Source organism: Phyllobates terribilis, unplaced genomic scaffold (assembly GCF_046119375.1).
Source record: "Phyllobates terribilis strain yellow unplaced genomic scaffold, ASM4611937v1 Scaffold_7__3_contigs__length_470593459, whole genome shotgun sequence".
Lineage (NCBI taxonomy): Eukaryota > Metazoa > Chordata > Amphibia > Anura > Dendrobatidae > Phyllobates > Phyllobates terribilis.
In genome coordinates this window covers 274,302,809-274,314,983 of record NW_027362767.1, presented here as the reverse complement: position 1 = coordinate 274,314,983, position 12,175 = coordinate 274,302,809, and the positions used below count along the sequence as shown (strand labels likewise).

Sequence of the window (12,175 nt, the reverse complement as noted above, 5' to 3'; positions counted from 1 at the left end):
TCTGATAGGGGTCCTCAGTTCGTGGCTCGTTTTTGGCGTGCCTTTTGTGACAGGTTGGGAATTCATTTGTCGTTTTCGTCCGGATATCATCCTGAATCTAATGGCCAGACAGAAAGGAAAAACCAGGATGTTGAGCAGTTCTTGCGTTGTTTTGTGGCAGACAATCAAGAGGGGTGGTCTGAGTTTCTGCCACTTGCCGAATTTGCTCTGAACAATCATACATCTTCTTCTGCTGGTTGTTCGCCTTTTTTTTGTTGTTCTGGGAGACATCCGTCGTTTGGGTCGTTCTCCAAGTTGGGATCTGCCGTGCCTGAGGAGGAGAATTTTTCCGGTGATTTGGAAAGAGTTTGGACGGATGTGCGTGGTAATCTTCAGGAGGCCAACAGAAAATCTAAAGACTACTTTGATAGGAAACGACAGGAGGTTTTGTTCGCTGTTGGTGACATGATTTGGTTGTCCTCTAGGAATCTGCGGTTGAGGATTCCTTCTAAGAAATTGGGTCCCAAGTTTGTAGGGCCCTTTAAGGTGCTTCAGGTTGTCAACCAATCTGCTGTTAGGTTGGAGGTTCCTACCTCCTGGAGAATTAATCCGGTCTTTCATGTCTCTCTGTTAAAAAAAGCTGTTGTGTCGGATGGTGACGCCTCTGCCTCTGTTCCTCCGGTGGTGGAGGACGGGGAATATGAAATTTCTCGCATCCTTGACTCTAGACGGTATAGAGGTAGTTTGCAGTATCTTGTGGCCTGGAAAGGTTTCGGACCCGAGGATAACTCTTGGGTGAGGTCAGATGATGTTTCCGCGTCCAGACTTATCAGAGCGTTTCACAGGAGATTTCCTGATAAGCCTGGTCCTAGGGGATCCGGAGGATCCTCTTAGAAGGGGGGGTACTGTTAGAACCTTGCTGTTAGGTTTTTTTTCCTTTGCTGGTCACATGACCTTGTTGGCCTATTTAATCCTGCTCCGCCCTTCTGGCTTTGCTGGACTTCATTGTATATCTACTTTCTAGCTAGCCTGTGCTCTGTATCTAACTCTGTTAGTTTGCTTGGTCTACGGACCTCTATGTTCTATCTATTTTGTTTGTTCGTCTGTCTGCTACTATTTCTGTTAGGAGGTGTCCCATATTCCTCCCAGTCCTTAGTACTTGTAGGGATTCCCTCCTCACATCTATAGGTCTCCGTACAGACTAGATTAGGACTTTAGCAGGTCTGATCGCAGGATCAGGTTCCCTGTTACATCGTAGGGATTCAGCTGAGTCTTATAGTAGGGACAGATCTCCTCTCTTTCCTTAGCTTTGGTAGCAGAACATAACAATATACATAAAGGTTCAATATTGTTAGCATTTTGTTATCAGGTTTATTTACATTATGTTCAGTTTCCGTGCCTGCTCCCATCGCCCTTAGCACTTATGCTGGCTCCTTTTAGGGGATTCCCAGCAACATCACCCTGTAATGTAATGTGGCTGAGTTCTCTTTACCACAACACACATTTTCATTATGCATAACATTGAGAGTTGCATCACATGACATTCTAGATTTGGGATCGTTCTCAGGGATGTAGTGGGCAACCAACCATCCCAAATCATTTCCCAGTAACACATTTGTGGTGAGATTCTTGGACACCCCCACTTCCTTTATTCCCCTCCCCACACTGCAATCCAGGAAAACCCGGGCCATCAGTAAGGGACGGCGAACATCCCCAAACCCGGTGATAGTCAGGGTCTTCCCATGGATAAGTTCTTCCGGTAACACAAACTCAGGATGGATGAGGGTATGTTCTGCGCCGCTGTCCTTGAGCCCAACAGTCATGGTGTTGCCCAAAGTGACCGGTTGCAAGTTCTCACGGGCCCTCCCAACCGCCTCACCCACATAAAGAATAGCTGCGCTAGGCCCTTGTGCCTCAGGTGTGGGGTTCACCTTCTGCTTCTTCGGGCAGATGAGGCTGATGTGACCAATTCAGTCACAGGTATAGCACTGCCGGGAGTCATATGCAGGCCGGGTGCTGGAAGATGGGGCAGGACCCGCTGAGGATCAGCTGGCAGGGGCACTGGGGGTGGTTGTCGGTTTACCCCCTTTTCAGCTGGCAACGGCTGACTTCTGCACCTCCATTGTCTGAGTGGCCTCATAGGAGTCTGCGCTCTGTGTGCCCTTGGTGGCTTCCTTTGGCTCCCAGTCCAGCACGAACTGTCGCAACTCCACAGGGCAAAGCTGAAGAAACTGGTCCTTCACCATCAGATCATTCAGGTGGTGACTTGCAGTCCTTGGAACCAGTGCTCAAAGTTGCTTCTGAGCCTGTCCACCATGTCAATATAGCTGTCATTTGGTACATGCTGAAGGGCTCGGAACATTTTTTTCCAGTACACCTCTGGTGTCAGCTGGTACTTTTTTATCAGGGCCTGCTTGATGGCCTCATAGTCCCCATCTTGGTCTCAAGGGAGAGAAGTAATCACCCTCAGAGCTTTTCCTCGGAGCCCTGGGGTGAAATATTGGGTCCTCTGGTTATCAGGCAGCTTGTACTGCCTGCTGGCCTTTTCAAACACCCGTAGAAATATGTCCAAGTGCCCGTCCTTGTCCATAGTAGGAAAATGCTCAGGACGAGGTTTAAAGCTGTGGGCATGGCTGGACTCACTGTTCAATGAGGTGGATGGCTCCTTTTGGATTCGGGCTAACTCCAGCTGGTACAGATGTTTGTCTTATCTCTCGCTCAACAGCCTCTCGGTCAGATTTGGCCTGTTGCTCGCGCGCTGCAGCCTCTCGGTCGGCTTGGGCCTGTTGCTCTGCTTGCTCCTAGAATTAGCACAAATACACTTAGAAAAATCCACATCGAGAGAATGAGGATATGTCATAGAGACACGTCTGTCAATATGAACGGCCCAACAACAGTGAAAAGATTGTATATATTATGTGGACAATAATGAATGGCAGACCATTCGGTTGAAAACACAGGAGATAGGAGAACCACCGAATGTCCAGTCCAGAATACTAGAATTGCAGAATGAGCTTCAGACATACTTCACGATCATCTGCGTCGAGTTGCTCCAAGGCCATCTGCAGGTGGGGGTCCACACTACCCTGGTTATGGGTATGACTGGCATTCACACGTGGGACCTGTGCAGCAGCGCCACCTACGCCTTGGCTGGCCTCCCAATCATCAGGGCTCGGGTGACGGACTTGTGGCGCCCCTCAGGGTTCGGTCGCCACAGAGGTACTGCATCTGACCCAGAGGTGTGGTATCTCACTCTCAGGTAAGGAAAGAGTTCAGCTCAGGACCCTAACACCTGCATCCAACATGCACCACTCCAAGCCAGCAGGAGGGGCCAGATGCCTCCCACGTACTTGCTGAGCCGCTTTCCTGGCTGGAGTGGGGGGAACCTAGAGAGGGGGAACCATGTAGTGGGTGTGGGTGGAGGAAGTAGTTCAGGGGAGCACATGAGAGGGAGGTATAAATTGGGGAGCCATCTTAGAAAGATGGTTCAGTCAGAGAAGTGAAAGGAGCAGAGGCTCTGCAGGAGCTCTGCTCCAGAGGCGGGCCTAGCAAGTGAGGCCCAAGTCTGAGAGGAAGGAGAGAAGAGAGGAGAGGGAGCAGAGAGGCTCCAGGAATAGAAGAAAGGACCCCAGGGGTACGGGCCATGCAGAAGGCCACCCGTACGCCTGCATCTACCAGGAGGTGGAGGGGTCAGGCCACACAAAGGGAACCGGTCCCTCAACTAGAAGATTGCAAGTCTCAGCTAGAAATCGGAGGCTGCAGTACTTTATGTCCTGTAGCCACAAGTCCACGCCAGTCTCACTGAGAAGGTAGCCATATAGGACCCAGGGGACGGAACAGACGTCGCCCGCCAAGGCCCGCGGGTACCGGATTGGAGACACTAGGTGTGAGGTGCAGGAAGAAGTCCAGAGAGCTAGGACACACAGAAGAGGGTCCTGCTAAGTACTCCAGAGTTACCTGGGGGTAGACAGAACCCCTACCTGAGTAAACACAGGACGACGAGGGCGGTTACATGGATCCCTGTAATCTGGACTGCAACAACTGTGAGTAAAGACCCTGGGACTGCACTATCTTGTCTCTGTGTTTCTTGCTGCGCCATCAACCCCTGCACTACAACGCCCAGCACAACCTGCAACATCATCTACACTGCCCTGGAGCTAGCTCTACCTGTGGAGGGCCACACCATCCCTGCTGCAGTAACATCAGCTCCAGAGGACATGCTCCGCAGCGGCGGCTCCCTTTAGCCGCATTCCACAGGTGGCGTCACGAACTCTATAAAAACTCTATAAATCCCCTATATATAACCACCTTTATTGACCGCCCTGGGTCACGGACCGGGTCACCGACACTGTGACATTCCCCCAGCATCCACCGGCCCGGCACCGGGTACCCCACGGCCCAGGGGGCGTGTCAGACTGGCTCTGCGTCACCTTGCAACAGTTCAGCAATCATTTGGGGTTTGGTTTTGCCCGTGGAGTCAATCAGCCTCAGGGCACAGAGGGCATTAAGTGTATCCTTGGACTGCTGGTTATACCAGGGCTCTCCAAACGTAGCCATCATTGCCAAACAAAAGAGAAGACAGAAAAACAAGAGAAGGGGGGGGGGTGTAACTGCTACATGTATAGTAATGTCCCAGATAAAAAAAATTAAAACACTGAATCTGATTCCTTAAAACTCTGCACAGAATTCTCACAAGAACCGTGCACGTTTTCAGTGACAGGAATGATTTCTCAAACCAGATCACTGATGTTCTGTAAAATCCCACCGCTTGCAACCGATTGGAAAGGACGACACCGGAGAGATCACGCAGAATCCCACTGCTGCCACCAATTTGTCAAAGATCGCAGCCAGGGCGGTTCACTAAACCATCCACACTGTTATCTTCAGAGCGAAAAGCTCTCTGCTGCCCCCTATCGTTCAGACAATTACACGATTGGCTGATTATTAACGGAGGAGGCCGCAGGCTGCTTCCACTTATAGGCTGGTTATCGGGAAACTATCAGTGAGCGTATGGTATATACACCTCCGATCCTCACACCTGGAATATGTGTAGATACCCCCAATACAGTTACGGTTAGCTCCATGATAACCCAAGTACTACTTGCTGCCACCAATTGTGTTTTATACAGGATGGCTGGACTCCTGGTTTCTGGTAGCGTATGGTTTCGGGGTGCGGTTTTATAGAACAAAAGGAACAGAACTATTACATTTCATATTTAATCCAAAACGAGGCAGTGTTTATGAAAAATACACAAAAGATTTTACAAAGGGGACAAAACAACACAGCATATACAGTTACATCAATTAAAAGGATATTATCAAGAGGTTGGTAGATTGTAAGCTCTTGTCCTACTGCAGACAAGAGAGGGGAGGAGGGGGGTGAATCCCCGTTCACTAGTGGCTTCAGAGATTTTAATATTTTCTATGACACTCAGTATAAAAGTACAAAGAAATATGACGCGCCCCTGGGCCTGTGTCGCGCTGCGTTGCGCACGCGGGAGCTTACCCGGAGCCGGATCTCTTGAGGGTTGTAGTCTCGTGGCGGTGACCCGGTCCGTGCCCAGGGAGTCAAACTGAGCGGCGATGTAACAGCGGTAGATGCAGGATGACTACGCCACCCGTTGAATGCAGCTATGGAGCTGCCGCTGCAGGACAGTCCGCTGAGGCCGGTGGATGGATGGTGCAGCGTAGATGGTATAACCCCCAACGGGAGGGGTATGGCCTCAGGGCAGCAGATGTGGATGATGGGGGTAGCAGGAACCACTCAGAGACGGTGCGGTGTAATTCAGGGTCTTTACTGGTAACAACGATAGACCCTCCCGGAGTACTTGCTAGTGAACGGGGCCTGGTCAGTCCTTGAGCAGATGGGATCTCCCCTGGCCAGGCGGAGTTGTAGGCCTCGCAAACTGACTGTACTCTTCTGGCTACCTTGCTAGAAGCGGATATAAGTAGCCCACGTCCCTGAGTGTACCGTGTGGTGCTCACCCGTATGGCCGGTGACTCGGGGCCTTCTAATGGCTTCCGCTCCACGATGGCGGTGCTGGTCCCACGCGTGTGACCGTGCCTTCGGGTTTCTGGGCCTGAGGACCTGAAATCCCCTGCCGGTCGGCTTCTGCTGCTGGTTAAGAGTTAGTCCCCACAGCCTCGGACGCCGGGTCCGGTAAGAAAGCTTCTCAGTCAGGGCGAGCTCTGCAGCTGCCAGCCCCTGACTCGTAGTAGTATTGCTTCTGCTGTTTCTTGTCTCTACTCTCCTTGACCACTAACCCTGCTTCAGCCCCGGGTTTATATAGGGGAAGTTCTTCCCCTCCCAAGACTGGGCAGGAGGTGTGGCATGCACAGGATCCCTGACCAAAGGACCTCCCACCTGCTCTCAGACATAACATTACATTACTGTGGAAACCAGACCCCTGGGGTGCCACAAATACACTTTTGCATACAATGCACATGTATAATCTGCTTCTGAGTTCACTGCCTGCAATACATCTCAAGATTATCAAATTCTCCTATGTTTATTATTATGGGCTGTGGCTCATGGCTAAAGCTGCTGCCTAAGAACATGGAGACGCGAGCCTGGGAGACCCGATCACAGGCATTATAATTTAATTTATGCACTGAACAAAGATATGGGGCCCCGCACCCCCGAGGATAAATAGCTACGGAGCGATGAAGACATCAGAGAGAGGTGAGTATTAGAAGCCTGGACAAAAGCCCTGACGTTCCGGGACGACGGGACACAACCCTCAAATCGGGACAGTCCTGCTGAAGCCGGGACGGTTGGGAGCTACTGGGTGGGGCACCCCAGATTTTTCCCCTAGCTCCAAACTGCCAGGTTAGACCTTCCTTTTCCAGGAATCTTGTATAACAACAATTTCCTGCCAAAATGATAATTGGTTCTCAGCCTGCTGTTTAAATAAGTGACCCCTCCTGGAGATCTCACTGATTCACGCTTCGCAGATGATCCTGCTGCCGGTCGCTTTGCTCTTCCTGCTCTGCGGGGAAGGACGAGGTCGCAGACTGATGTAAGTAATGCACCAAGGACGAGCACCTAATCTACAGGAGGAGCGCCGCTGTACAGAGTATTTCAGGAGAGGTTCATATACAAAAAACGATCCACACACTCTGCTCCTGAATTACTCTATCCTGCTGGGGACCTTGCGCCTTTCTCTGTGTTCCCCTAATATCTGCACTCCTTTACGGAAATACTCTGTGCTGCTGATGGAATCCATTGTAGTGGGCAGATTGTGTGCTGAGACATTTCTTTCCTATGCCAGATATTTCCGCTCTCCGGAGAAGACGTCAACAATCTCTGCTGACCGTGCCGCTGCTGCAAGGCATGAGTACATTACACCTCCTAATATCGGGGTCCGGAGTGATGGGCGGGGGCTCCTGAGAGGTGTCCTGCTCTGTTGTTCTTTTTTACAGGAATGCCCAGGATAAGAAAACATGGCGGCTTTGTTCCCAATACAGCGCCTCCTGTGTACTGGCTATGTGTGGTACTGCAGCTCATCCGTATTCACTTTCATGTGGCAGAGCTGTGATAGCAGACACAACTTGTGGACTGGGGTGGCACTGTTTGTGAGATAAAGCACCTGGAGAGTTTTCTGTGTGATTCAAGGAAATGAACCATGCAAAACGTCACAAGCTGCTCATAGTGGTCAGTGTGACTCCTGTGGATGGAGATCAGTGTCCCCGCTGCAGCAGAGGCTCTGCACGGATATACGGCATCATGTGTGTATAGACATGGAGGGGTTGGTATATCTGACCTCAGCTGTAGGGTCTCCTCAGGTTGTTGCCTCAGCTGTAGAGTATCCCCAGGTTGCGAAGAGTGCTACACCTATGCAGCGCCCCGAGGGTTCGGTCGCTACAGAGGTATTGCATCTCACCCAGAGGTGTGATATCTCACTTCCAGGTAAGGATGGAGTGTGGCTCAGGACCCTAACACCCACATGCACTACACCACATTTCCGGGGGACAGGGCGACAATGCTCCCAAGAGTGAGCACAACTGCCCCTGTCCCTGGCTGGAGTGGGGGGAGGGAACAGCTAGAAAGGGGGAACCCGGTAGTGTGTGGGTGGGGAGAGTAGATCCAGGGTGCACTGGAAAGGAGGAGTATATAAGGTGGGCACCATCTTGGAGTCAGAGAGAAAGAGAAGTGAGGGAGAAGAGGGAGAAGAAGCCTGGGAGCAGGGGCTCTGTACGGGCTCTGCTCCGCAGGCAGGCCAAGTCTCAAGGCCTGAGCCTAGAGGAGAGAGAAAGGAGAGGAACGGAGGAGGCTTAAGGAGTGGAGTGAAGGGACCCCAGGGGTGCGGACCGGCCAGTCGCCACCGTACGCCCGCCGCTACCAGAGTAGGGGGGTCAGGCCAAGAAAGGGAACCGGATCCCTCATCTAGTGGAGGAGAGCAACTACCCTCAGCTAGTAACCGGAGGCCGTGGCATTGCATGTGTTACGGCCCCTCACTACACCCGTTAGGAAGGCACCATATAGGGCCCAGGGAAACGGAACATACGTTTGCTCGCCAAGGCCCGAGGCAGCTGGACAGAAACGTGGTCAATTGTGGGGTACGACAGGCCAGAGAAAGGACACACGAAGGGGATCCTGAAAAGCATTCCAAAGGTACCTGGGAGTTGGCCGAGCCCCTCACCTGGTGAGCACAGTACGACGTGGGCAGCCATTACCTGCAGAAGTGGCTTGGAGTGTAAAACTGTGAGTAAAGACCCTGGACTGCATCACTGGACTCTGAGTCATTACTGTTGCTCCCGCGCACCATCACCCCCACCATCTGCACTCACTGCCCTGAGGCTATACTCCTCCCGTGGGGAGTTATACTACCCTCTGCTGCGCACACAACATCAGCCTCAGCGGTCTGCCCCGCAGCGGCGGTTCTCAGTGACCGCAATCCACGGGTGGCGTAGTCGGACATTTCAACATTAAAAACCAAGTAAACAGATCCGCCACTGGTTTGACCACCCTGAGCTACGGGACCGGGTCGCCGCCACGGAGACTACAACCCCTGACATTACACAGAGACCCGTCTCCGGGTATTCCCCCACACACGGCCCAGGGGGCGCGTCACCTAAACTGAGGGGCACATGGTCAATCTTCATGTACTGTCTAACTACATAGTAATCACGCCAATCATCATGAAGTCATTTGTTGGCGGATGCCCAGAGGAGCCAGTCACCATAATTGTGATGCAGAGCAGCGCTGGGAGCCCACTCACCAGAATTTTTACCATGAAAGTCGACCCCACACAGGACGTCTCTGTACAGCTGAGCAGCACAATGTTCCACACTAAAGTGGATGTGTCAATCAGGACTCTGCCCTCTGCGGATGGTGATCAGTGACTTGGCATCGCCTCGTGTGTCTGTATAATGTAAGAAACCAATAAAAAACATCTTGTGCAATCGTCCCATCTGTAATGCTGTAATCTGGAATGTCCGAGGACACAGGGCTGGACTATGAGACAAACAAACAAGGCACATGCCGGGACATCTCAGCCAGTCATGAGTCTCAGGAGACCCTCTATCAAAGTATTTGTAAGGGGGTCACTTGTACCCCTACAGAAACAAGAATATTCATGGTCATCAGCCAGCTTCTCGGTATCGGGAGTCAAACTCGTGGTGTCTCCATGCCACTACCTCCGCTCCTCAGTTGAACCCGCTGTCCCTGCAGATCAGATTGGACTCCAAGAGGCCGCTGCTGCAGGGTCGGGGAGGTGACTGTGTACTAGCCATGGCTCGTCATCTGCTGCGCTCTCCTTTGCGCCACCTTCTACCACTCATCCGATGCTTCCTGCGCAGCTTTGGAGAAGATGTCCAGCTAAATAGATGCAGTCAGTCCTGTATATTTGCATCCAGCAGGGCCGGCGTTAGGGGGATGCAAACCGGGCTATTGCCAAGGGCCCCAACTCTATTGGGAGCCCCAGCTTCTACAGCAAGAGCTACACTGATAATATAATTAAAGCAATGAATAATAGTTTTTCTATAAGGCTGTGTGCCCACGATGCGTTTTTGAAGCGTTTCCGCAGCGCTGCAGAAACGCTTAAAAACGCTTGGTAGAAGGCCTACTATGTTCCCCAACATGCGAAAAAAAACGCACCACTACCAATTATTTTGCGGAAGCTCTGCGTTTTCGCCGTCATTGACTTGCATTGGAACACATGGATTACGCATCACTGCATCTGTACATGTGGATTCCATGCGTTTCAATGTGCGGATGGTACCCGGGTTTGGAGAAGAGGAGACTCTCCTCCGGACCCGGGTACCATAGAACCTGTAAAAAAAAGAATAAAATAAAAAATAAATATTATATTTACCTTCTGATGGCTCACGGTGTGCTTGTCTTCGCTTGCCGGCAGCTCGCGGTGGACTGAAGGACCTGCGCTGACGTCATTTAGTCATGTGACGGCAGGTCCTTTAGTGTAGTGTACCACGAGCTGCCGGCAAGCCAGGACAGAGCGAATAAAGACTCCGGGTTCCATCAGAAGGTAAGTATATACAGTTATATGAAAAAGTTTGGGCACCCCTATTAATCTTAAGCTTAATGTTTTATAAAAATTGGTGTTTTTGCAACAGTTATTTCAGTTTGATATATGTAATAACTGTTGGACACAGTAATGTTTCTGCCTTGAAATGAGGTTTATTGTACTAACAGAAAATGTGCAATCTGCATTCAAACAAAATTTGACAGGTGCATAAGTATGGGCACCTCACCAGAAAAGTGACATTAATATTTAGTAGATTCTCCTTTTGCAAAAATAACAGCCTCTAGTCGCTTCGCGACCAATCAGCAGAGTGGTATTTAAATTTGGCGCCAATAATGGTGATTGGTCACGGCCGCGACCAATCAGCAGAGCGGGGTTTAAATTTGCCGCCCATATCGCTGATTGGTCGCGGCCGGCGGCCGCAACCAATCAGCGTCGTATTAGTGAGGACCGGGGAGCGGCGCTGCCTGTGTGGGTACTTCCGCTGCGAGCAGCTGGGAGATGAGCGGCTGCTCGCAGCAGAAGCATCCCGACCGGCGGCGCCGCTCCTCGGTCCTTCGTTCACACTTGCCGTCGGGAGATCATAGCGCTGTTTAAATTAGGCGCCAATCTCGCTGATTGGTCGCGGTCGGCTGGCGGCCGTGACCAATCAGCAGAGCGTTGTTTAAATTTGGCGCCAATCTCGCTGATTGGTCGCGTCTGGCGTCCGTGACCAATCAGCAGAGCGTTGTTTAAATTTGGCGCCAATCTCGCTGATTGGTCACGGCTGACAACCGCGACCAATCAGCAGAGCGCTGTTTACATTTGGTGCCAATCTCGCTGATTGGTCACGGCTGGAGTCCGCGACCAATCAGCAGAGGGTTGTTTAAATGTGGCGCCCAAATCGGTGATTGGTCGTGGGCAGCGTCTGCGACCAATCAGCACAGCAGTGTTTAACTTTTGCGCCAAGATCACTGATTGGTCGGGTGCGGAGACCGCGACCAATCAGCGAATCGTATTGGTGAGGACCGGGGAGCGGAATCGTATTGGTGAGGACTGGGGAGCGCCGCTGCCTGTACGGCTACTTCCGCTGCGAGAAGCCCGGACATGAGCGGGCGCTCGCAGCAGAAGTATCCCGACCCGCAGTGCCGCTCCCCGGTCCTCCCTTGACACCCTAGCCGCATGGAGCTCCGTCCCGCAGATGAGCCGCTAACGGCCGCCATCTTTTTTCAGAAATGCTGGGTCGCTGATTGGCCGCTGCCGGACCAATGAGCGACGTGGGATTTCCTGGACAGACAGACAGACAGACAGACAGACAGACAGAGAGACAGATGGGATAAGACGATTATATATATATATTTTTTAATTTTTTACCATTCTTTACGGTCACACTATATAAATCCATGCCGTTTACATGGATTTATATAGTGTGACCAAGTTGTCAAGCACTTTCCAAATGATGCTAAAATCGCTTGGAAAGCGCTTGTCAACCCACATGCGGAAATGCATGTGAAGAACGCTTCACTTCCGCATGTCCCTGGCAGGAAAAAGATATGCAAAATCCGCATGCGTTTTTTTCTGCCAGGGAGATGCAGAAACGCTCAGGAAAAAATCCGGAGCATTTCTGCATCGTGGGCACATAGCCTAAGAAACCCTCCTACTCTGCACTCATTACCTGTATTAATTGCACCTGTTTGAACGCGTTAGCTTTATAAAAGACACATGACACACTC

General features: G+C 51.4%; 2 protein-coding genes across 4 annotated transcripts in view; one reads left to right on the top strand and one right to left on the bottom strand.

Annotated features, from left to right (window-relative positions):
• The window catches only part of CNTRL (centriolin), a 103,009-nt gene extending 93,779 nt beyond the window's left edge, over positions 1 to 9,230 (bottom strand). For both annotated transcript variants that reach the window (XM_073640815.1, XM_073640816.1), the window contains exon 1: positions 9,201 to 9,230. In XM_073640815.1, coding sequence (XP_073496916.1) covers positions 9,201 to 9,215 — 15 coding nt within the window. In that variant the 5' untranslated portion in view covers positions 9,216 to 9,230. The remainder of the gene's footprint in view (positions 1 to 9,200) is intronic.
• The window catches only part of LOC141154620 (uncharacterized), a 32,071-nt gene continuing 26,790 nt past the window's right edge, over positions 6,895 to 12,175 (top strand). The window contains exon 1 of one of the 2 annotated variants that reach the window (XM_073640821.1): positions 6,895 to 6,998. In XM_073640821.1, the coding sequence (XP_073496922.1) occupies positions 6,934 to 6,998 (65 nt within the window). In that variant the 5' untranslated portion in view covers positions 6,895 to 6,933. The remainder of the gene's footprint in view (positions 6,999 to 12,175) is intronic. The other variant, XM_073640822.1, reaches the window with a different exon arrangement.